General features: G+C 44.0%; 2 protein-coding genes across 2 annotated transcripts in view; both read right to left on the bottom strand.

Annotated features, from left to right (window-relative positions):
- Window positions 1-21,104, bottom strand: part of LOC121514684 (fibroblast growth factor receptor substrate 2-like) — a 35,606-nt gene extending 14,502 nt beyond the window's left edge. The window contains 2 exon segments of the mRNA XM_041794913.1: window positions 12,644-13,310; window positions 20,704-21,104. The gene's annotated coding sequence lies outside the window, so the exon portion shown is untranslated.
- Window positions 21,105-21,169: 65 nt separating this feature from the next.
- LOC121514685 (receptor-type tyrosine-protein phosphatase beta-like) lies at window positions 21,170-23,816 on the bottom strand. The gene is made up of 6 exons (XM_041794914.1): window positions 23,674-23,816; window positions 23,473-23,595; window positions 23,164-23,327; window positions 22,949-23,084; window positions 21,543-21,723; window positions 21,170-21,466 (listed from the first exon to the last, which is right to left on the bottom strand). Exons 1-6 carry the CDS (start codon window positions 23,734-23,736, stop codon window positions 21,444-21,446), a joined length of 690 nt encoding a protein of 229 aa, XP_041650848.1. The 5' UTR covers window positions 23,737-23,816; the 3' UTR covers window positions 21,170-21,443.
- Window positions 23,817-25,327: the final 1,511 nt, after the last annotated feature.

The raw sequence follows: 25,327 nt of genomic DNA, 5'->3' as shown, positions 1-25,327 counted from the left end.
ACAGATAAGTCACTGACTGCCAGTCCAAGCTGAAACTCTTGTTGTTAAATTAATAAAAGATAAAAACAAATAAATTTGATCCATCATTTTTAACTGAGTTTGATTAAGTCTGTGATGTATAATGACACTGAAGCTTGTAGTGTGGTAGTAGTAATAGTCAGATATAGGACATACAGTGTGGTTCTTTAATGTTCATCTGTCCCTCCATCACACACCTCTGTCTGTCTGTGAGGTGTGAACTATAGACACACACCTGTGCTCTTTAAGTAGAACCCACAGCACTGATAAAAACAAGCATGCATAATGTTATCTATTTTATCATGTACATTCTATGTTGTTGTAAATGTTATATTATGCTAACTTTATAGAAAATCTACATGAGATGTGAGTTTATCACTCATGTATTTCTAAATATTAGACTAAGCGCTTATTTCCTGGTGGGGCCGTGTGTGAGCTGTGAAACGGTGAATAGGAGGTGGTAAAATAAAGAACTCTGTTAATGACCGCTGTCTGCTCCACGTCTGATTTCCTCCAGATCATGGCGGTAACAAAGTCATCCTCTGTTTCAGCTCCGTCTTCCGCCATGTTTGTTATGCTTCTGCATGCGAGTTAAGAGTGCGTGGCAGTGATGACGTGTGTTTGCGACGGTTGCACACAAACACACGTCATCAACCATAGTTATCATTATCGGTGAATGCCCTTTTCTAGTGATGCACGATAACTATTTTTCTGAACCGATACCGATAACCGATAATTTCCTACTCCCGATAACCAATAACCCATATATTTTTTTCAATTGTTGATTTAACAAAAGAAGTTTATTTGATGTGCTTATGCACATCTGGGGGAAAGAAGGGGTTAATATGTAGTGAGCAAAGATATTTATAACTAGTTTTAACTAATATCACTCATGCTTTTCAAAAACAGAGAACTATTCTGACTTTATAACTGTTATTATAGTTCACTGTTTTTAGTTAAATATTTGTGTACCAAGTACAGCAGACACAAACAGCTGACAGACAGTTTACCCTCATAAAACCAGATGATAACAGGCTGTTATGATTAACAGATGGAGATATTTGGGGGTCTGGGTTTTTTTTGTTTTTGTTTTTTGCTTAAGCCAGAATTAAAGCGAGCTGATGTTTGACATACAGATTAAAAATATGCACTGCCATCAGTCATATCAGAGATAGGTTAAGGATGTGAAGTCCTCCGTGGTCTGTGGCTAACTTCTGTTCCTAACGTGGATCAGACTGAATGAAACCACGTCAACCAGAGCAGGCAGGTCTACGTCTATGAAAGCAGTGATGGATCAGGAGACTGTCAGACTGATTTTGTTATTATAGCGTTGGGCCTTTTGGCTCTGGCAAGCTTTCTGCAGTTTTCAACGCCTGCTAATGCCCGCTGAGGCTAGTGGCTGCTGCCGCTTCGTTTTAACGTCGTTAGGATGATGACTATCAGTGACTTAGAAGATCCGTCGAGGACTTCTTTCTACTCTTTGGGAGCTTTGCAGATTCTACACACATGGTCGTGTTATCCTCCCTGTAAACACTGAATAACGCCACCGTGTTGTTAGCATTTTAGCACAGGGTCTGCTACTTTCTCTTCTTCTTTGGTGCTTTAATAGCAGGTCGTGTACTGCGGCGCCACCTGCTGTTTCGGAATGTGTAGTCTCCTGAGAAAGAAAACAAACACCAGCACTGCCGTACTGACAAAAATATAGATGTTATCGGGACTCGTAGTAATGATATCAGACCGATAAGAATGACGTAATAATTTCCTGTTATCGGCCCGATAGTTATCGTGCACCCCTACCCTTTTCTCATCAAGGAAAGTTTTTTTTTTTGCGGTATATCACAAACGGTAAGATATCGCCCATTCCTACACCAAAGACACAAAACTTTTTATCTGTTAGTAATTTTTATGTTTTGTGAAAGTACGTTACCTTCAGTATCAGTTTTCAGTCAAATTGTACCGCTCATGTCGATCCTCAGCCGTTGTCATGGAAATCTACCAGAGGTTGATGCTAAACCCTTAAACTGTGAGACGGCGATGGCGGCATTGCTCACGGCTGGAGTAGTGTCTGAAATCATTTTAGTGGTCTGTAGCTGAGTCCAGGGCTGCACTAATCAAGTACTCTATTGATTCTTCTGATGAGTGCTCTACTGAGAAATAGAGCTTTTTTTAATCAGTCACTTTTGCTTTTTTTAAGAGAAGTAGTGCTAGGCTTCAAACTTGATTCGGATGGACCCAAGATTTCATTAAGTCCTGCAGTCTAGATATCGTTCCGTTCTAGTAACAGTTTTCTTAGTTCCTCCTGTAGATGCTGTAGGTCCCTTTGGTTGTTAATGAGCCAACACGTGTCTGCATTAACGTAGCGCTCTGATAGAGGCAGGCGGACAGACGGCGAGGATGGAGAGAGACGAGAGAACCGTTACAGTCAGGAGGAGAACAATGCAGCATCATTTACAGGTTTACTTTAAGCTTTCAACTTTAATGTGGCCTTCTTATTAAGTCACTATCAGTCTGTGTTTGAGAGAACATTTCCATAAACATCAGTTAGGATGTGATTACACACCTGGATGTGTCTGAGAGTGCTGGAGGTATCTGTCAGACTGGTTAGAGTTATTTTATATCAGGGTTATCCAAACAATGGCTCCTGGGCCAACTGTGGCCCTTTTTCAATAAATTTAAGGTTATTTCTATTTAATTAGTGAACATTTGATTCATTTACATAAACAGGATGCTCTTTTATGGTAAAATTAGTGGAAAGGTTAAAAACAGAATTAGGACAAAACCAAAGAGATTTCCCAGGGCCCTCGTTTCTGGTGATTTCTAGATTCTAGTGCCCAGAGATGGCTGACATAGTCCCACAGAAATGCAGATACTCCTCTGTGGCTGAAGATGCTCGTGTCCAGACTAACCTGCAGAAACACTCTGGCAGATGTTAGGAGCTAGAGTGTTGGCGGTGTTTTTGTTAGGGTGCTGTACCAAAGAGGAGAGAGCTCTGGTTAGCAGAAATACACCAGAGATGTTTAGAAACAGAGGTTAAAGTCTTTGACACGCGCTCATTCTTCTTTTCAGTTATAATGCCGACAGACGGTTGTTACCTGCCTAAACGACACAAATATCAACCAGAACCCATGTGATTTAGTTTCTATCATTCAGAAATGCTGACAGAGCACTAAAGATAGCCTGGTCTAGTCTACCAGTCTGACAAAAACAGCTGGAATATTCTGGTACCAGACCACGTTTACATCACATGTAGCCACCAGGCAGGCACACTTCCACGCTTCTGGGTGATTCATATATCTTTAAAAATGAGATTTCTAGGTTTAAGGAGCTTTTACTCTAGAAAGTGCTGACAGACATCGGCACATTTCGGTCCCAGAGAAGATTGAGTCGCCCAGTTTTGGTTCATTTGTCATTCTTAGATTCCAAAAATTACTAACACACTTGAACAAAACAGCAGCGATGTTTTGGTGCAGATCATTAGGAAGGTGAAGTATTTTTTACCAGTATTGAGAGACTAAAGTCCAGCTGAGTAGCAGAAACATAGGATTACTTCCTGAAGTCCTGGACACCCAGGACCGGGCTGCCCCAGCTTTATCCTCACGTTGTGCTGTTTCATTCACGTTTCTGAAGGTCCAACACAAGTTTACAGTGGTTTATAAATAAAGTTTCTCTTATTAATCCATAACTGAGGAGAACACTGCTGTTAAATCAAGAAGGTTGATGGAGAATGGTTGTGAATGTTTGTAACATTATATGAAGGAGGATTAACCTCATATTAAGTACATAAAGTCAGATTTTTAGCCTTAAAAGGCGACGCTGGACCGCAGAAATACACCAGCACCAGTATGTAGAGCCCAGGTCACACAATGAGAGGATTTATTTAAAAATGAAAAAGATTTAAAAGGTGAAAAATATGAAAATGATCAACATAACTGATACATGTGGAGTGTAAATAATGACATGTACATTTTGAGAAAATGTTTTACATGTAATCTGTGAATTCTGACACTTTTTTCCTACATGCCATGATATTCAACAAAAATCTCTGAAAATCTCCCACTGTTTAACAAAATCAGGGTTGATCTGCTTTTAAACCTGGTGGTGCTTCCAGCCAATGGTAAAGTGTTCTTTAACTTAGAGAAAACTCAGAAACATGATCAGAACTTTATGTAAGAAAGGAACTCCTGTTTAAATAGATCTGAACACTAAAAGAACCAGCCGGAACGTGACGAAGAACGTGTTTAAACAACTAGAACAACAGCCAATCAGCCAGGTTTCTTTCAACTATGGCGAGATAAAACCAGGACGAATTATCATCATAATCATCATCATCTCTCCTCATCCATCGTGGCCGTACTGGGCTGGCAGGACCCAAAAGAACCTAAATATGAACTATAACCAAGGCTTTAGTACCACAGACATTTATAAACAGTCTAAATATGAACTATAACCAAGGCTTTACTACCACAGACATTTATAAACAGTCTAAATATGAACTATAACCAAGGCTTTAGTACCACAGACATTTATAAACAGTCTAAATATGAACTATAACCAAGGCTTTACTACCACAGACATTTATAAACAGTCTAAATATGAACTATAACCAAGGCTTTACTACCACAGACATTTATAAACAGTCTAAATATGAACTATAACCAAGGCTTTACTACCACAGACATTTATAAACAGTCTAAATATGAACTATAACTAACGCTTTAGTACCACAGACATTTATAAACAGTCTAAATATGAACTATAATCAAGGCTTTAGTACCACAGACATTTATAAACAGTCTAAATATGAACTATAACTAACGCTTTACTACCACAGACATTTATAAACAGCCTAAATATGAACTATAACTAACGCTTTAGTACCACAGACATTTATAAACAGTCTAAATATGAACTATAACTAACGCTTTAGTACCACAGACATTTATAAACAGTCTAAATATGAACTATAACTAACGCTTTACTACCACAGACATTTATAAACAGTCTAAATATGAACTATAACTAACGCTTTAGTACCACAGACATTTATAAACAGTCTAAATATGAACTATAACTAACGCTTTAGTACCACAGACATTTATAAACAGTCTAAATATGAACTATAACCAATGCTTTACTACCACAGACATTTATAAACAGTCTAAATATGAACTATAACTAACGCTTTAGTACCACAGACATTTATAAACAGTCTAAATATGAACTATAACTAACGCTTTAGTACCACAGACATTTATAAACAGTCTAAATATGAACTATAACCAACGCTTTACTACCACAGACATTTATAAACAGTCTAAATATGAACTATAACTAACGCTTTAGTACCACAGACATTTATAAACAGTCTAAATATGAACTATAACAAAGGCTTTACTACCACAGACATTTATAAACAGTCTAAATATGAACTATAACCAAGGCTTTACTACCACAGACATTTATAAACAGTCTAAATATGAACTATAACTAACGCTTTAGTACCACAGACATTTATAAACAGTCTAAATATGAACTATAACAAAGGCTTTACTACCACAGACATTTATAAACAGTCTAAATATGAACTATAACAAAGGCTTTACTACCACAGACATTTATAAACAGTCTAAATATGAACTATAACCAAGGCTTTACTACCACAGACATTTATAAACAGTCTAAATATGAACTATAACTAACGCTTTAGTACCACAGACATTTATAAACAGTCTAAATATGAACTATAACTAACGCTTTACTACCACAGACATTTATAAACAGTCTAAATATGAACTATAACTAACGCTTTAGTACCACAGACATTTATAAACAGTCTAAATATGAACTATAACTAACGCTTTAGTACCACAGACATTTATAAACAGCCTAAATATGAACTATAACCAACGCTTTAGTACCACAGACATTTATAAACAGTCTAAATATGAACTATAACCAACGCTTTACTACCACAGACATTTATAAACAGTCTAAATATGAACTATAACCAAGGCTTTACTACCACAGACATTTATAAACAGTCTAAATATGAACTATAACCAAGGCTTTACTACCACAGACATTTATAAACAGTCTAAATATGAACTATAACTAACGCTTTAGTACCACAGACATTTATAAACAGTCTAAATATGAACTATAACCAACGCTTTACTACCACAGACATTTATAAACAGTCTAAATATGAACTATAACCAAGGCTTTACTACCACAGACATTTATAAACAGTCTAAATATGAACTATAACCAAGGCTTTACTACCACAGACATTTATAAACAGTCTAAATATGAACTATAACTAACGCTTTAGTACCACAGACATTTATAAACAGTCTAAATATGAACTATAACAAAGGCTTTACTACCACAGACATTTATAAACAGCCTAAATATGAACTATAACCAAGGCTTTACTACCACAGACATTTATAAACAGTCTAAATATGAACTATAACCAAGGCTTTACTACCACAGACATTTATAAACAGTCTAAATATGAACTATAACAAAGGCTTTACTACCACAGACATTTATAAACAGTCTAAATATGAACTATAACCAAGGCTTTACTACCACAGACATTTATAAACAGTCTAAATATGAACTATAACCAAGGCTTTACTACCACAGACATTTATAAACAGTCTAAATATGAACTATAACTAACGCTTTAGTACCACAGACATTTATAAACAGTCTAAATATGAACTATAACTAACGCTTTACTACCACAGACATTTATAAACAGTCTAAATATGAACTATAACTAACGCTTTAGTACCACAGACATTTATAAACAGTCTAAATATGAACTATAACTAACGCTTTAGTACCACAGACATTTATAAACAGTCTAAATATGAACTATAACTAACGCTTTAGTACCACAGACATTTATAAACAGTCTAAATATGAACTATAACCGCTTTACTACCACAGACATTTATAAACAGTCTAAATATGAACTATAACCAAGGCTTTACTACCACAGACATTTATAAACAGTCTAAATATGAACTATAACCAAGGCTTTACTACCACAGACATTTATAAACAGTCTAAATATGAACTATAACTAACGCTTTAGTACCACAGACATTTATAAACAGTCTAAATATGAACTATAACAAAGGCTTTACTACCACAGACATTTATAAACAGTCTAAATATGAACTATAACCAAGGCTTTACTACCACAGACATTTATAAACAGCCTAAATATGAACTATAACCAAGGCTTTACTACCACAGACATTTATAAACAGTCTAAATATGAACTATAACCAAGGCTTTACTACCACAGACATTTATAAACAGTCTAAATATGAACTATAACAAAGGCTTTACTACCACAGACATTTATAAACAGCCTAAATATGAACTATAACCAAGGCTTTACTACCACAGACATTTATAAACAGTCTAAATATGAACTATAACCAAGGCTTTACTACCACAGACATTTATAAACAGTCTAAATATGAACTATAACTAACGCTTTAGTACCACAGACATTTATAAACAGTCTAAATATGAACTATAACTAACGCTTTAGTACCACAGACATTTATAAACAGTCTAAATATGAACTATAACTAACGCTTTAGTACCACAGACATTTATAAACAGTCTAAATATGAACTATAACTAACGCTTTAGTACCACAGACATTTATAAACAGTCTAAATATGAACTATAACTAACGCTTTAGTACCACAGACATTTATAAACAGTCTAAATATGAACTATAACTAACGCTTTAGTACCACAGACATTTATAAACAGTCTAAATATGAACTATAACCAACGCTTTAGTACCACAGACATTTATAAACAGCCTAAATATGAACTATAACCAACGCTTTAGTACCACAGACATTTATCAACGGTCTAAATATGAACTATAACCAACGCTTTAGTACCACAGACATTTATAAACAGCCTAAATATGAACTATAACCAACGCTTTACTACCACAGACATTTATAAACAGTCTAAATATGAACTATAACTAACGCTTTACTACCACAGACATTTATAAACGGCCTAAATATGAACTATAACCAACGCTTTAGTACCACAGACATTTATAAACAGCCTAAATATGAACTATAACCAACGCTTTACTACCACAGACATTTATAAACAGTCTAAATATGAACTATAACCAACGCTTTACTACCACAGACATTTATAAACGGCCTAAATATGAACTATAACCAACGCTTTACTACCACAGACATTTATAAACAGTCTAAATATGAACTATAACCAACGCTTTACTACCACAGACATTTATAAACGGCCTAAATATGAACTATAACTAACGCTTTAGTACCACAGACATTTATAAACGGTCTAAATATGAACTATAACTAACGCTTTAGTACCACAGACATTTATAAACATTCTAAATATGAACTATAACTAACGCTTTAGTACCACAGACATTTATAAACAGTCTAAATATGAACTATAACTAACGCTTTAGTACCACAGACATTTATAAACAGTCTAAATATGAACTATAACCAACGCTTTAGTACCACAGACATTTATAAACAGTCTAAATATGAACTATAACCAACGCTTTAGTACCACAGACATTTATAAACAGTCTAAATATGAACTATAACCAACGCTTTAGTACCACAGACATTTATAAACGGCCTAAATATGAACTATAACCAACGCTTTAGTACCACAGACATTTATAAACGGCCTAAATATGAACTATAACTAACGCTTTAGTACCACAGACATTTATAAACAGCCTAAATATGAACTATAACTAACGCTTTAGTACCACAGACATTTATAAACAGTCTAAATATGAACTATAACCAACGCTTTAGTACCACAGACATTTATAAACGGCCTAAATATGAACTATAACCAAGGCTTTACTACCACAGACATTTATAAACAGTCTAAATATGAACTATAACTAACACTTTAGTACCACAGACATTTATAAACAGTCTAAATATGAACTATAACCAACGCTTTAGTACCACAGACATTTATAAACGGCCTAAATATGAACTATAACCAACGCTTTAGTACCACAGACATTTATAAACGGCCTAAATATGAACTATAACTAACGCTTTAGTACCACAGACATTTATAAACAGCCTAAATATGAACTATAACTAACGCTTTAGTACCACAGACATTTATAAACAGTCTAAATATGAACTATAACCAACGCTTTAGTACCACAGACATTTATAAACGGCCTAAATATGAACTATAACCAAGGCTTTACTACCACAGACATTTATAAACAGTCTAAATATGAACTATAACCAACGCTTTAGTACCACAGACATTTATAAACAGTCTAAATATGAACTATAACCAACGCTTTAGTACCACAGACATTTATAAACAGTCTAAATATGAACTATAACCAACGCTTTACTACCACAGACATTTATAAACGGCCTAAATATGAACTATAACCAACACTTTAGTACCACAGACATTTATAAACAGTCTAAATATGAACTATAACCAACGCTTTAGTACCACAGACATTTATAAACAGCCTAAATATGAACTATAACTAACGCTTTAGTGCCACAGACATTTATAAACAGTCTAAATATGAACTATAACCAACGCTTTAGTACCACAGACATTTATAAACAGCCTAAATATGAACTATAACTAACGCTTTAGTACCACAGACATTTATAAACAGTCTAAATATGAACTATAACCAACGCTTTAGTACCACAGACATTTATAAACGGCCTAAATATGAACTATAACCAAGGCTTTACTACCACAGACATTTATAAACAGTCTAAATATGAACTATAACTAACGCTTTAGTACCACAGACATTTATAAACAGTCTAAATATGAACTATAACCAACGCTTTAGTACCACAGACATTTATAAACGGCCTAAATATGAACTATAACCAACGCTTTAGTACCACAGACATTTATAAACGGCCTAAATATGAACTATAACTAACGCTTTAGTACCACAGACATTTATAAACAGCCTAAATATGAACTATAACTAACGCTTTACTACCACAGACATTTATAAACAGTCTAAATATGAACTATAACCAACGCTTTAGTACCACAGACATTTATAAACAGTCTAAATATGAACTATAACCAACGCTTTAGTACCACAGACATTTATAAACGGCCTAAATATGAACTATAACCAAGGCTTTACTACCACAGACATTTATAAACAGTCTAAATATGAACTATAACCAACGCTTTAGTACCACAGACATTTATAAACAGTCTAAATATGAACTATAACCAACGCTTTAGTACCACAGACATTTATAAACGGCCTAAATATGAACTATAACCAACGCTTTAGTACCACAGACATTTATAAACGGCCTAAATATGAACTATAACTAACGCTTTAGTACCACAGACATTTATAAACAGCCTAAATATGAACTATAATCAAGGCTTTAGTACCACAGACATTTATAAACGGCCTAAATATGAACTATAACTAACGCTTTAGTACCACAGACATTTATAAACGGTCTAAATATTAACTATAACCAAGGCTTTAGTACCACAGACATTTATAAACAGCCTAAATATGAACTTTAACTAACGCTTTACTACCACAGACATTTGTTTTACATCCTGACACCCTTAGATAAACTTGAGCTGATGAAACAGAATATTTTACATCAATCTGACTGTGATAAGATGGTAAAATGTGAAATGTGAGCTGAATGACAGAAAGGTACTTAAATAATTAAAAAGCCTGATAAGCAGGAGAGATCAGTAAAGTAGAAGTCCTAGGTACAGATCAGGTTCTCATTCATATGCTCTTGGTTATCCAAACCTGTCTCAAAGGGGAACTGGACTGTTCAGGAACCTTAATCAGGTCTAGCTGCCCCCTTGATGAAGATTTGAGCGGTCTGCTGTTTTCAGTCGTCCAATGTTGCACCTACAGAGCTGTAAACTGCCCAAAATGGACGGTATGAAACATAACGAATGTTTTAACATCACTGAGACGGACTGAACATTCTGACAGCCTTTACTAAACTTCTGTCTCTTCTTCTTGGATGATCAATCAGACATTTAACAGACTGTAAAATTAGTCACGTGAGCTGAAAATGACAGAGATTTACTTTCCTGAATGAAAACAAAAAACTATCAATACAATAACGGCCCTAGACGCCTAATAGTGAGCAGCCATAGTCTTATAACCAGCTTAAATTACACAAATATGTTGTGTTGTGATGTATTTTACATTTTGATACCCATCAGTCATCATCCCTTTCTTACTGGGGACTGTCCTGAGTTGATTAAACAGAATATCTTCAGAAGTCCAGGACATCAACGTAAGACCATTCCTCCTTTTTATTTCCCCAAAACTGCAGGAAAAATCTGGCATTGTGTCTGAACGGCATAAATATGTTGGAAACTTTTGGACAAATGTAAACATGGTGTTGTAAACCACCCTAACTGCCTGAATATGACACATAACCGATGTTTTAGTGCCACTGACCTGGATTTGACTTTGTCAAACCGTTCAGTTATATCGTGTCTTTATTTTAGATTGTCCTGAGAAAAATTAGATTAATCTGACTTTTATAAGACTGTGAAATGAGCTGAAAATGACTTAAAATAATGGTTAAATAATGGTTATTCAGCAGGAGAGGTGTCAAGAATCATAAAACAGAAGTTCTAAAGCCAGAATAACGTGGTATCTTGATTTCAAATGCAGCCATAGTCTAGTAACCTGCCTGAAGGGCAAACACATGAAACAGAACCAATGTTTTAGTGCTAGAGATGTATTTTACATGTTAACAGCCTTCTGTCTCTCTATTTAAGCTGTCCTGGGGTAAAGAAACAGAATAATCTGACCTTTATAAGACTGTATAATGACTGTTATGAGCTGAATATGACTGAGGTGTATTTTAATGATTAAATAAAGACTAATAATCATTAAAATAGCAGTCCCTGACAGCCAATAACAGCCCGTATCTGTCAGTCAGCCACCAACATTTGTGATCATAGAGTTGTAAACTGCCTACATTGCTCACATATGAACTTCAACCAATGTTTTAGTAGCACAGAGATGTTTTACACCATGACACCCTTAAATAAAGCTCTGTCTCCAACACAATGATGTGACTTTTATAAGACTGTAATATGGACTGAAAGGTTTAAAGTTTAAAAACATAATAATAATGAGCAGAGAGAGAATAATCAGTGGTCTAGTCATACTGTGGGGATTGTTTTAACGTGTTTTAAAGAGTTTAGTGATGAACTGCTGATTTAACTCTGACTTAACCTTCACTAAGAGTTAACTAAACTAACTCACTCAGTCTGAAGCTATGAACTAACACACACCCCTCCATAGGAGCAGAATAACTCGGGTTAACCCAGGAAGAGTGAGGTCTGTGTTGGTGTAATGGCAGCTAGTTAGCTCGGAGCTAATCTGTCCTATCTGAATAAGCTAACACTGATTTCAGCTAACTAATTAGCTCCGAGGCTAACTCGGAGTCAGAAGTCTGAGGTTATTCCTGCTCTTAGCTCTGCCGTCGGACTGAATAACTGTGGTTTTATTAACATGATCCATACTTACTGAAGTCGGTCTCCAGGATGAATTGAAGCTCCTCTGGCTCCGGCTGAAGCCGCTCTGCTGAGTCCGTAAACTGGAGCTAGCTTCGGTTAGCCTCCGCTGCTACACCCGCAGAGCCTCCATCTTTCCTCCAGAGCGCCAAAAAAACAATCACAACTTCTTTCAAACGCTTTTAACGCCGCTGTTAGCGCGAATTACAGGCAGAAAAACCGGGTGAATCCATCGGCAGGCCTCCGTGCTTCACTGTGTGCTGGTTGTTTCGGCGCTAACGCGTTTTTTCCTCCTTTTTAACCAACTTTAACTCCTCACGGCGTCTTTTCTGCTGCTAGCCTCCGAGCTAACTCTCTGACACTTAGCTAAACTTCCCACAGTTCAGCCTCTCGATGTGTGGACACGCGCCGCTCTGCGCATGCGCGGGCCCTGTGGTTTGGGACAGCCGGGGCCTCTCCCAGCGGAGCCATAATGAATGACTAACAGAGTCATCTAAAATACATAATTAACTGTTTTATTCCAACACCCACGTACCTGCGTCATCAGGAGCCCAGAGACAGAGGAGGAGGGACGGATCGATCACCCCGATCAGCTCCGGTCCTCCCTGATACAGAGGTGATTGATCAGGAAGGAGACATTCCTGTAGACTGAGTTTACAGTCATGTTGGAGCAGGTCAGCCTGGGTACGGATGAAAAACCAGCCAGTCTCTGAGACCGGGACCTGAGACCGGGACCTGTCTCTGAGACCGGGACACGAGACCGGGGCCAGTCTCTGAGACTGGGACCTGAGCCCGGGACCAGTCTCTGAGACCGGGACACGAGACCGGGGCCAGTCTCTGAGACTGGGACACGAGACCAGGGCAAGTCTCTGAGACTGGGACCTGAGACCAGGACCAGTCTCTGAGACCGAGACACGAGACAGGGACCAGTCTCTGAGACCGGGACACGAGACCGGGGCCAGTCTCTGAGACTGGGACACGAGACCAGGGCCAGTCTCTGAGACTGGGACCTGAGACCAGGACCAGTCTCTGAGACCGGGACCTGTCTCTGAGACCAGGACCTGAGACCGGGACCTGTCTCTGAGACCGGGACCTGAGACCGGGACCTGTCTCTGAGACCGGGACCTGAGACCGGGACCTGTCTCTGAGACCGGGACCTGAGCCCGGGACCAGTCTCTGAGACCGGGACACGAGACCGGGGCCAGTCTCTGAGACTGGGACCTGAGCCCGGGACCAGTCTCTGAGACCGGGACACGAGACCGGGGCCAGTCTCTGAGACTGGGACACGAGACCAGGGCAAGTCTCTGAGACTGGGACACGAGACCGGGGCCAGTCTCTGAGACTGGGACACGAGACCAGGGCCAGTCTCTGAGACTGGGACCTGAGACCAGGACCAGTCTCTGAGACCGGGACCTGTCTCTGAGACCAGGTCCCAGGACCAGTCTCTGAGACCGGGACACGAGACCAGGGCCAGTCTCTGAGACCAGGTCCCAGGACCAGTCTCTGAGACCGGGATCAGTCTCTGAGACCGGGACACGAGACCAGGACCAGTCTCTGAGACCGGGACATGAGACCGGGACCAGTCTCTGAGACCAGGACACGAGACCAGGACCAGTCTCTGAGACCGGGACATGAGACCGGGACCAGTCTCTGAGACCAGGACATGAGACAGGGACCAGTCTCTGAGACCGGGACACGAGACCGGGGCCAGTCTCTGAGACTGGGACACGAGACCAGGGCCAGTCTCTGAGACTGGGACCTGAGACCAGGACCAGTCTCTGCGACCGGGACCTGAGACCGGGACCTGTCTCTGAGACCAGGTCCCAGGACCAGTCTCTGAGACCGGGACACGAGACCAGGGCCAGTCTCTGAGACCAGGTCCCAGGACCAGTCTCTGAGACCGGGATCAGTCTCTGAGACCGGGACACGAGACCGGGACCAGTCTCTGAGACCGGGACATGAGACCGGGACCAGTCTCTGAGACCAGGACACGAGACAGGGACCAGTCTCTGAGACCGGGACACGAGACCGGGACCAGTCTCTGAGACAGAGACATGAGACCGGGACCAGTCTCTGAGACCGGGACATGAGACCGGGACCAGTCTCTGAGACCAGGACACGAGACAGGGACCAGTCTCTGAGACAGGGACACGAGACCGGGACCAGTCTCTGAGACCGGGACACGAGACCGGGGCCAGTCTCTGAGACTGGGACACGAGACCAGGACCAGTCTCTGAGACCAGGTCCCAGGACCAGTCTCTGAGACCGGGACACGAGACCAGGGACCTGTCTCTGAGACCGGGACCTGAGACCGGGACCAGTCTCTGAGACCGGGACACAAGACCGGGACCAGTCTCTGAGACCAGGACACGAGACAGGGACCAGTCTCTGAGACCGGGACACGAGACCAGGGCCAGTCTCTGAGACCGGGACCTGAGACCGGAACCAGTCTCTGAGACCGGGACCTGAGACCGGAACCAGTCTCTGAGACCGGGACACGAGACCAGGGCCAGTCTCTGAGACCGGGACACGAGACCGGGACCTGTCTCTGAGACCGGGACACGAGACCGGGGCCAGTCTCTGAGACCGGGACACGAGACCGGGGCCAGTCTCTGAGACTTGGACACGAGACCAGGGCCAGTCTCTGAGACTGGGACCTGAGACCAGGACCAGTCTCTGAGACCAGGACCTGAGACCGGGGCCAGTCTCTGAGACCGGGACCTGAGACCAGGACCAGTCTCTGAGACCAGGACACGAGACAGGGACCAGTCTCTGAGACCGTGACACGAGACCGGGACCAGTCTCTGAGACCGAGACATGAGACCGGGACCAGTCTCTGAGACCGGGACACGAGACGGGGACCAGTCTCTGAGACCGGGACACGAGACCGGGGCCAGTCTCTGAGACTGGGACACGAGACCAGGACCAGTCTCTGAGACCAGGTCCCAGGACCAGTCTCTGAGAACGGGACACGAGACCAGGGCCAGTCTCTGAGACCAGGTCCCAGGACCAGTCTCTGAGACTGGGACACGAGACCAGGACCAGTCTCTGAGACCGAGACATGAGACCGGGACCAGTCCCTGAGACCGGGACATGAGACCGGGACCAGTCTCTGAGACCGAGACATGAGACCGGGACCAGTCTCTGAGACCGGAACCTGAGACCGGGACCTGTCTCTGAGACCGGGACACGAGACCGGGGCCTGTCTCTGAGACCGGGACACGAGACCGGGGCCAGTCTCTGAGACCGGGACACGAGACCGGGGCCAGTCTCTGAGACCAGGACCTGAGACCGGGACCTGTCTCTGAGACCGGGACACGAGACCGGGGCCAGTCTCTGAGACCAGGACCTGAGACCGGGACCTGTCTCTGAGACCGGGACACGAGACCGGGGCCAGTCTCTGAGACTGGGACACGAGACCAGGGCCAGTCTCTGAGACTGGGACCTGAGACCAGGACCAGTCTCTGAGACCGGGACAAGAGACCGGGACCAGTCTCTGAGACCGGGACACGAGACCAGGGCCGGTCTCTGAGACCAGGTCCCAGGACCAGTCTCTGAGACCGGGATCAGTCTCTGAGACCGGGACACGAGACCGGGACCAGTCTCTGAGACCGGGACATGAGACCGGGACCAGTCTCTGAGACCAGGACACGAGACAGGGACCAGTCTCTGAGACCGGGACACGAGACCGGGACCAGTCTCTGAGACCGAGACATGAGACCGGGACCAGTCTCTGAGACCGGGACATGAGACCGGGACCAGTCTCTGAGACCAGGACACGAGACAGGGACCAGTCTCTGAGACAGGGACATGAGACCGGGACCAGTCTCTGAGACCGGGACACGAGACCGGGGCCAGTCTCTGAGACTGGGACACGAGACCAGGACCAGTCTCTGAGACCAGGTCCCAGGACCAGTCTCTGAGACCGGGACACGAGACCAGGGCCAGTCTCTGAGACCGGGACCTGAGACCGGGACCAGTCTCTGAGACCGGGACACGAGACCGGGACCAGTCTCTGAGACCAGGACACGAGACAGGGACCAGTCTCTGAGACCGGGACACGAGACCAGGGCCAGTCTCTGAGACCGGGACCTGAGACCGGGACCAGTCTCTGAGACCGGGACCTGAGACCGGAACCAGTCTCTGAGACCAGGACACGAGACCAGGGCCAGTCTCTGAGACCGGGACCTGAGACCGGGACCTGTCTCTGAGACCGGGACATGAGACCGGGGCCAGTCTCTGAGACCGGGACACGAGACCGGGGCCAGTCTCTGAGACTTGGACACGAGACCAGGGCCAGTCTCTGAGACCGGGACCTGAGACCAGGACCAGTCTCTGAGACCAGGACACGAGACCGGGGCCAGTCTCTGAGACCGGGACCTGAGACCAGGACCAGTCTCTGAGACCAGGACACGAGACAGGGACCAGTCTCTGAGACCGTGACACGAGACCGGGACCAGTCTCTGAGACCGAGACATGAGACCGGGACCAGTCTCTGAGACCGGGACACGAGACGGGGATTAGTCTCTGAGATCGGGACACGAGACCGGGGCCAGTCTCTGAGACTGGGACACGAGACCAGGACCAGTCTCTGAGACCAGGTCCCAGGACCAGTCTCTGAGAACGGGACACGAGACCAGGGCCAGTCTCTGAGACCAGGTCCCAGGACCAGTCTCTGAGACTGGGACACGAGACCAGGACCAGTCTCTGAGACCAGGACACGAGACCGGGACTAGTCTCTGAGACCGAGATATGAGACCGGGACCAGTCCCTGAGACCGGGACATGAGACCGGGACCAGTCTCTGAGACCGAGACATGAGACCGGGACCAGTCTCTGAGACCGGAACCTGAGACCGGGACCTGTCTCTGAGACCGGGACAGGAGACCGGGGCCAGTCTCTGAGACCAGGACCTGAGACCAGGACCTGTCTCTGAGACCGGGACACGAGACCAGGGCCAGTCTCTGAGACTGGGACACGAGACCAGGGCCAGTCTCTGAGACTGGGACCTGAGACCAGGACCAGTCTCTGAGACCGGGACAAGAGACCGGGACCAGTCTCTGAGACCGGGACACGAGACCAGGGCAAGTCTCTGAGACCGGGACCTGAGACCGGAACCAGTCTCTGAGACCATGACACGAGACGGGGACCAGTCTCTGAGACCGGGACACGAGACGGGGACCAGTCTCTGAGACCGGGACACGAGACCGGGACCAGTCTCTGAGACCGGGACACGAGACCAGGACCAGTCTCTGAGCCTAGACCACAAGACCAGGTCCAGTCTCTGAGACCGGGACACGAGACGGGGACCAGTCTCTGAGCCTAGACCACAAGACCAGGGCCAGTCTCTGAGACCGGGACACGAGACGGGGACCAGTCTCTGAGACCGGGACACGAGACCGGGACCAGTCTCTGAGACCGAGACACGAGACCGGGACCAGTCTCTGAGACCGGGACACGAGACCGGGGCCAGTCTCTGAGACCGGGACAAGAGACCGGGACCAGTCTCTGAGACCGGGACACGAGACCGGGAACAGTCTCTGAGACCGATACATGAGACCGGGACCAGTCTCTGAGACCGGGACAAGAGACCGGGACCAGTCTCTCAGACCGGGACAGAAGACCAGGACCAGTCTCTGAGCCTAGACCACAAGACCAGGGCCAGTCTCTGAGACTGGGACCTGAGACCAGGACCAGTCTCTGAGACCGGGACACGAGACCGGGACCAGTCTCTGAGACTGGGACAAGAGACCGGGACCAGTCTCTGAGACCGGGAGAAGAGACTGGGACCAGTCTCTGAGACCGGGACAAGAGACCGGGACCAGTCTCTGAGACCGGGACATGAGACCATGGCCAGTCCCTGAGACCGGGACTTGAGACCAGGGCCAGTCTCTTAGAACAGGTCCGGAGACCAGGGCCAGTCTCTGAGACCGGGAAACGAGGCCAGGACCAGTCTCTGAGACCGGGACACGAGACCAGGACCTTTCTCTGAGACCGGGACACGAGACCAGGGCCAGTCTCTGAGACCGGGACACGAGACCAGGGCCAGTCTCTGAGACCAGGACACGAGACCAGGGCCAGAAATCTAAGAAGGAAATCTAGTCTAAGAACTCTCCAGAACAGTCTAGACACACCTGAGAGCTGATATGTCAGGATGAGTATAATCAATAATCTGCCCTCATCAGCACTCGGACCTGCTAGATTTAAAATGAATCAATAAAATATACTTTTAAGTATTTTTTATGACATTTTTTTCAAATTAAATGCAGTAGTTAAAATTCTTCTACCAGGGCTCTCAACCCAACCAATGACATAATATGACGAGTACAGACCAGCTTTGCCCATTTCCACTGTTTACTTCCTGTTTTGAACTGAGGACCCTTTTTAGAATTGTCCCCTCATTCATTCAGTTCTCATAATGAAGGAGAAAAGATGTTAAAAAGGCACTTCCAGTTTCAGGCTGGAGGTGAACCCAGCATGTGGTCTGGCATCACCTCCAGTCTGAGCATGGAGGTCCACCTTTAACAGCTTTTCTCCCTCATTATGATAAATCAAAGAATGAAAGACAAAGGTTTGTCTGTGTAGGAAGTAGACAGTGGAGCTGCTCTGAGATGATTCTATGAACAGGAAGTAGACAGTGGAGCTGCTCTGAGATGACTCTATGAACAGGAAGTAGACAGTGGAGCTGCTCTGAGATGACTCTATGAACAGGAAGTAGACAGTGGAGCTGCTCTGAGATTATTCTATGAACAGGAAGTAGACAGTGGAGCTGCTCTGAGATGACTCTATGAACAGGAAGTAGACAGTGGAGCTGCTCTGAGATGACTCTATGAACAGGAAGTAGACAGTGGAGCTGCTCTGAGATTACTCTATGAACAGGAAGTAGACATTGGAGCTGCTCTGAGATTATTCTATGAACAGGAAGTAGACAGTGGAGCTGGTCTGAGATGATTCTATGAACAGGAAGTAGACAGTGGAGCTGCTCTGAGATTATTCTATGAACAGGAAGTAGACAGTGGAGCTGCTCTGAGATTATTCTATGAACAGGAAGTAGACAGTGGAGCTGCTCTGAGATTATTCTATGAACAGGAAGTAGACAGTGGAGCTGCTCTGAGATTATTCTATGAACAGGAAGTAGACAGTGGAGCTGGTCTGAGATTATTCTATGAACAGGAAGTAGACAGTGGAGCTGCTCTGAGATGACTCTATGAACAGGAAGTAGACATTGGAGCTGCTCTGAGATTATTCTATGAACAGGAAGTAGACAGTGGAGCTGGTCTGAGATGATTCTATGAACAGGAAGTAGACAGTGGAGCTGCTCTGAGATGATTCTATGAACAGGAAGTAGACAGTGGAGCTGCTCTGAGATGACTCTATGAACAGGAAGTAGACAGTGGAGCTGCTCTGAGATGACTCTATGAACAGGAAGTAGACAGTGGAGCTGCTCTGAGATTATTCTATGAACAGGAAGTAGACAGTGGAGCTGCTCTGAGATGACTCTATGAACAGGAAGTAGACAGTGGAGCTGCTCTGAGATGACTCTATGAACAGGAAGTAGACAGTGGAGCTGCTCTGAGATTACTCTATGAACAGGAAGTAGACATTGGAGCTGCTCTGAGATTATTCCATGAACAGGAAGTAGACAGTGGAGCTGGTCTGAGATGATTCTATGAACAGGAAGTAGACAGTGGAGCTGCTCTGAGATTATTCTATGAACAGGAAGTAGACAGTGGAGCTGCTCTGAGATGACTCTATGAACAGGAAGTAGACAGTGGAGCTGCTCTGAGATGATTCTATGAACAGGAAGTAGACAGTGGAGCTGGTCTGAGATTACTCTATGAACAGGAAGTAGACATTGGAGCTGCTCTGAGATTATTCTATGAACAGGAAGTAGACAGTGGAGCTGGTCTGAGATGATTCTATGAACAGGAAGTAGACAGTGGAGCTGCTCTGAGATTATTCTATGAACAGGAAGTAGACAGTGGAGCTGCTCTGAGATTATTCTATGAACAGGAAGTAGACAGTGGAGCTGCTCTGAGATTATTCTATGAACAGGAAGTAGACATTGTTTTACCATTTATTTGAATTTGGATGCTCCTGATATCCTCCTCTCCTGTGTGCCCTCCGTGTTTGCACACTGCCCTGCAGTCTCATGTCCTTATATGGGCGTTTCTTTAAGAAAAACAACTTAAGAGCATGAGAGTACATTTCAGCAGTGTGAGAACATTTCATGAATGTTCCTCTGAGACTTTAAGAACCAGTCTGAGGGAGAGGTGAGATGGTCCGGAGTTTACTGCAGTAAATGTTTGAATAGAAGGACCATGATCAGAGATTAAGGGGGTGCTTTCACACCAGGGGACAATCTGGATCTGAGGACCCTTGACCCCAGAGTCCAGTTATATCTGGTCAGTGTGAACAAAAGTGGACTCAGCTACCGTGGTCTCAGACGTGTGCTCTGCTGCAGACGTTTCTTCACTGTCATACACTCACCAAACTCACAGATGTCTGTAAACATGAGCAAAGACACCTTAATGCCAAACTGATCAGAAATCCTTTATCATGGATCAATACATGAACAGTCATCATCATCATCGTCATCATCATCATCATCATCATCCTCATGGCTGCAGCATCAGAGATACAGGAGCCTGTAGAGTAACTGATAGAGCATCCTCTAAAGGGGAGTATATACAGAGATAGAGGTTTATGTACAGGCTCTCAGATCATCATATAAATAATCATAAAGTTTGTCTGAAATATAAACATTAGTACAAAAATAAAACTTCACGTTCCCTGCAGTGATCAGTGAAACCTTTACCGTCTGCTGCCCAGCATCTCTGAAAACAAAGATCAATACATCCGATTAGCACAGATTCACCACCACTGCCAGCTGGCTGTGGGTCCAGCACTCACCTCTCTGGGAGCTGTAGTTCTGGGAGCTGTAGTTCTGGGAGCTGTAGTTCTGGGAGCTGTAGTTCTGGGAGCTGAAGTTCACATTCTCATAGATGGGACAGAGGAGGAGCTCTTGCTCGCTGCGCAGCTTCCTGGCTCGGAGAACATCCCGTACACACTGATGGAGGTAAGAATACTGACCCTGGGGAGGAGAGGAGTCGGTCAGGGGTCCGTACGTGGACATTTCTGGTTTTACCCTTCTGCTTTCAAACTTAGCTACTTTTTATGTTGGCATTTATGTATGGAGTCATTATTGTTTCAAAACTCTAGAGCTCATTTTAACATTCTGAGATCATGACGGATTGATTTTGGGCTCAGATTTTTCTTCAGTCCTTCATTCTAAACTCTAAACTGCCCCCTAGTTCATCCTGTATCAGAGAGGTCTGAATCAGAGAGGTCTGAATCAGAGAGGTCTGTATCAGAGAGGTCTGAATCAGAGAGGTCTAAATCAGAGAGGTCTGAATCAGAGAGGTCTGAATCAGAGAGGTCTGAATCAGAGAGGTCTGTATCGGAGAGATCTGTATCAGAGAGGGTTTATCATAGGGGTTTGCTCTCTGATTCAGACCTCTCTGATTCAGACCTCTCTGATACAGACCTCTCTGATACAGACCTCTCTGATACAGACCCCTCTGCTACAGCCCTCTCTGATACAGACCCCTCTGCTACAGCCCTCTCTGATTCAGACCTCTCTGCTACAGACCTCTCTGACACAGACCTCTCTTAAACAGACCTCTAGTCAGCAACCAAAAGCCACGCCCCTTTGAGATGGTCGGTGTCTAATTTTCTAAATAAAAAAACCTTTCTGGTTGCATTCTGTTCATTTTTGGTTATTTTTAATTTACTGTTTCAAATTAAATTGAGAAGAAATATTTCTAATTTTCAAAATTAAAGATCATGTCTTGTTGCACAAAATGTACTTTTATGTAATTTTAAAATAATTTTTCATTTTTAATTTAGACAGTAAACTTGGCTTTATATACATTTATGCAAATTTGTACATAGATATTTCATAGTAACAGTAATGATTTGGTTTAATTTTAAACTGTAACATAAAAGCAGGACTGAAAATAATATAAAATGGGAATACAGCTATAAACATTAAGAACTCATTATCATACAACAACATGGCTAAAACAGTCATATTTATTTATTTGCAGTTACTGATCACTGATAAAACTTTTATTTTTGGGGGGGTTCCGCTCTCACAGTTTTTGTCTCTTCGTGAGAAATGAACAACTCTTCCTCCTCCTCTCTGTTTCTCTCTCCAGCCTGCTCTTCGTCTTCCTCTAGTGCTCAGATATCATTCTCTCTTTTCTTTCCTGTGTCTACAGACTCAAACTCCCATGATGCTTTGCTGCCAGTCCTACCTCTGTCTGCACCATGTGTGAGCGGTGCAGCCTCAGGTCAAACACTGAGCCGTAGACGTCCACCGTGTCTTTACTGTCGATCTGCTGGAGGACTCGATCCAGGACGATGAAGGTTCCTGTCCGACCCACGCCGGCGCTGAGGCGTACACAAAACTACGGTAAACAAACGGCTCATTTCACTTTAAATTCTTATTCTGTGTGCTTAGTGAACCTACCTGCAGTGGACCACGGTGGGTCCAGATCCAGGAGTCCTGTTGACATAGTCCCTGACAGTACGGACAAACTGGATCAGGGACTGCGTGGTCTCTGGGACGCCGTGATCCGGCCACACGGTGTAGTGAAACTGACGGACTAGACGAGAGAAGGCCAGATGTTCCTCCTGATAACAAAGACAGAGAGATGACCAGAGGTCAGTTTCCTGAGCCATGGAATAACCACAAGAGGGCAGAGTGGGCGTGGCCTACTTCCAGTCATGTTTAATCATCACGGTGTCATGTGACTAGAGAGGTAGGGGCATGTCGTACGCTGCAGATGTTGAACTCTCGTATGGTCCACTCAGGTAGAACGGACTCTGACACCATCCTGACGATCAGGTCTCCGTAGTACAGCGGGTCCTGGTCCAAGGGCCAGTAATGATCACACTTCACCTGGAGAACAACATGACATCACATGACCCACAGATAAGGTAAAGGGTTAAAGCTGCTCAGGTAAGAACAGGTACCCACCCTGCCTTTCTCCACACACTGAGTCACCATCACCACGTTGTGAACATTCTGCTCCCAAACCATCTTCCAGAAATCATCTTTAGTCCCGGGTAGAGGACCCTGGGTGGCGATGTACTCCCTCCGAGACGAGGTACCCTGGAAGACACACAGATCAGACTCACAGCTGTCCCACTCATCAGTCCGGGATTGTAACCGGATACAGACCTCTCTGATTCAGACCTCTCTGATACAGACCACTCTGATTTAGACCTCTCTGATACAGACCTCTCTGATTCAGACCTCTCTGATTTAGACCTCTCTGATACAGACCACTCTGATTTAGACCTCTCTGATACAGACCTCTCTGATTCAGACCTCTCTGATACAGACCACTCTGATACAGACCTCTCTGATTTAGACCTCTCTGATACAGACCATTCTGATTCAGACCTCTCTGATACAGACCACTCTGATTCAGACCACTCTGATTCAGACCACTCTGATACAGACCTCTCTGCTACAGACCTCTCTGATACAGACCTCTCTGATACAGACCTCTCTGATTCAGACCACTCTGATTCAGACCACTCTGATTCAGACCTCTCTGATACAGACCACTCTGATTCAGACCACTCTGATTCAGACCACTCTGATACAGACCTCTCTGCTACAGACCTCGCTGATACAGACCACTCTGATACAGACCACTCTGATTCAGACCACTCTGATTCAGACCACTCTGATACAGACCTCTCTGCTACAGACCACTCTGATTCAGACCACTCTGATACAGACCACTCTGATACAGACCTCTCTGCTACAGACCTCGCTGATACAGACCACTCTGATACAGACCTCTCAGATTCAGACCTCTCTGATACAGACCACTCTGATTCAGACCACTCTGATTCAGACCTCTCTGATACAGACCACTCTGATTCAGACCACTCTGATTCAGACCACTCTGATACAGACCTCTCTGCTACAGACCACTCTGATTCAGACCTCTCTGATACAGACCACTCTGATACAGACCTCTCTGCTACAGACCTCGCTGATACAGACCACTCTGATACAGACCTCTCAGATTCAGACCTCTCTGATACAGACCTCTCTGATTCAGACCTCTCTGATACAGACCACTCTGATTTAGACCTCTCTGATACAGACCTCTCTGATTCAGACCTCTCTGATTTAGACCTCTCTGATACAGACCACTCTGATTTAGACCTCTCTGATACAGACCTCTCTGATTCAGACCTCTCTGATACAGACCACTCTGATACAGACCTCTCTGATTTAGACCTCTCTGATACAGACCATTCTGATTCAGACCTCTCTGATACAGACCACTCTGATTCAGACCACTCTGATTCAGACCACTCTGATACAGACCTCTCTGCTACAGACCTCTCTGATACAGACCTCTCTGATTCAGACCACTCTGATTCAGACCACTCTGATTCAGACCACTCTGATTCAGACCACTCTGATACAGACCTCTCTGCTACAGACCTCGCTGATACAGACCACTCTGATACAGACCTCTCAGATTCAGACCTCTCTGATACAGACCACTCTGATTCAGACCACTCTGATACAGACCTCTCTGCTACAGACCTCGCTGATACAGACCACTCTGATACAGACCTCTCAGATTCAGACCTCTCTGATA

The sequence above is a fragment of the Cheilinus undulatus genome, linkage group 9, assembly GCF_018320785.1.
Source record: "Cheilinus undulatus linkage group 9, ASM1832078v1, whole genome shotgun sequence".
Classification (NCBI taxonomy): domain Eukaryota; kingdom Metazoa; phylum Chordata; class Actinopteri; order Labriformes; family Labridae; genus Cheilinus; species Cheilinus undulatus.
Note: the sequence above shows the minus strand (reverse complement) of the source record. Positions and strands in the feature narration are given on the sequence as shown.

Excerpts from the sequence above, each read along its gene's own strand:
- LOC121514685 (XM_041794914.1), bottom strand. The coding sequence starts at position 23,736 with ATGGTTTGGGAGCAGAATGTTCACAACGTGGTGATGGTGACTCAGTGT. Across the intron at positions 23,596-23,673 it reads AGTGTGTGGAGAAAGGCAGG|GTGAAGTGTGATCATTACTG; the intron begins GTGGGTACCTGT and ends GTTGTTCTCCAG. Across the intron at positions 21,467-21,542 it reads GAACTACAGCTCCCAGAGAG|AGATGCTGGGCAGCAGACGG; the intron begins GTGAGTGCTGGA and ends CTTTGTTTTCAG.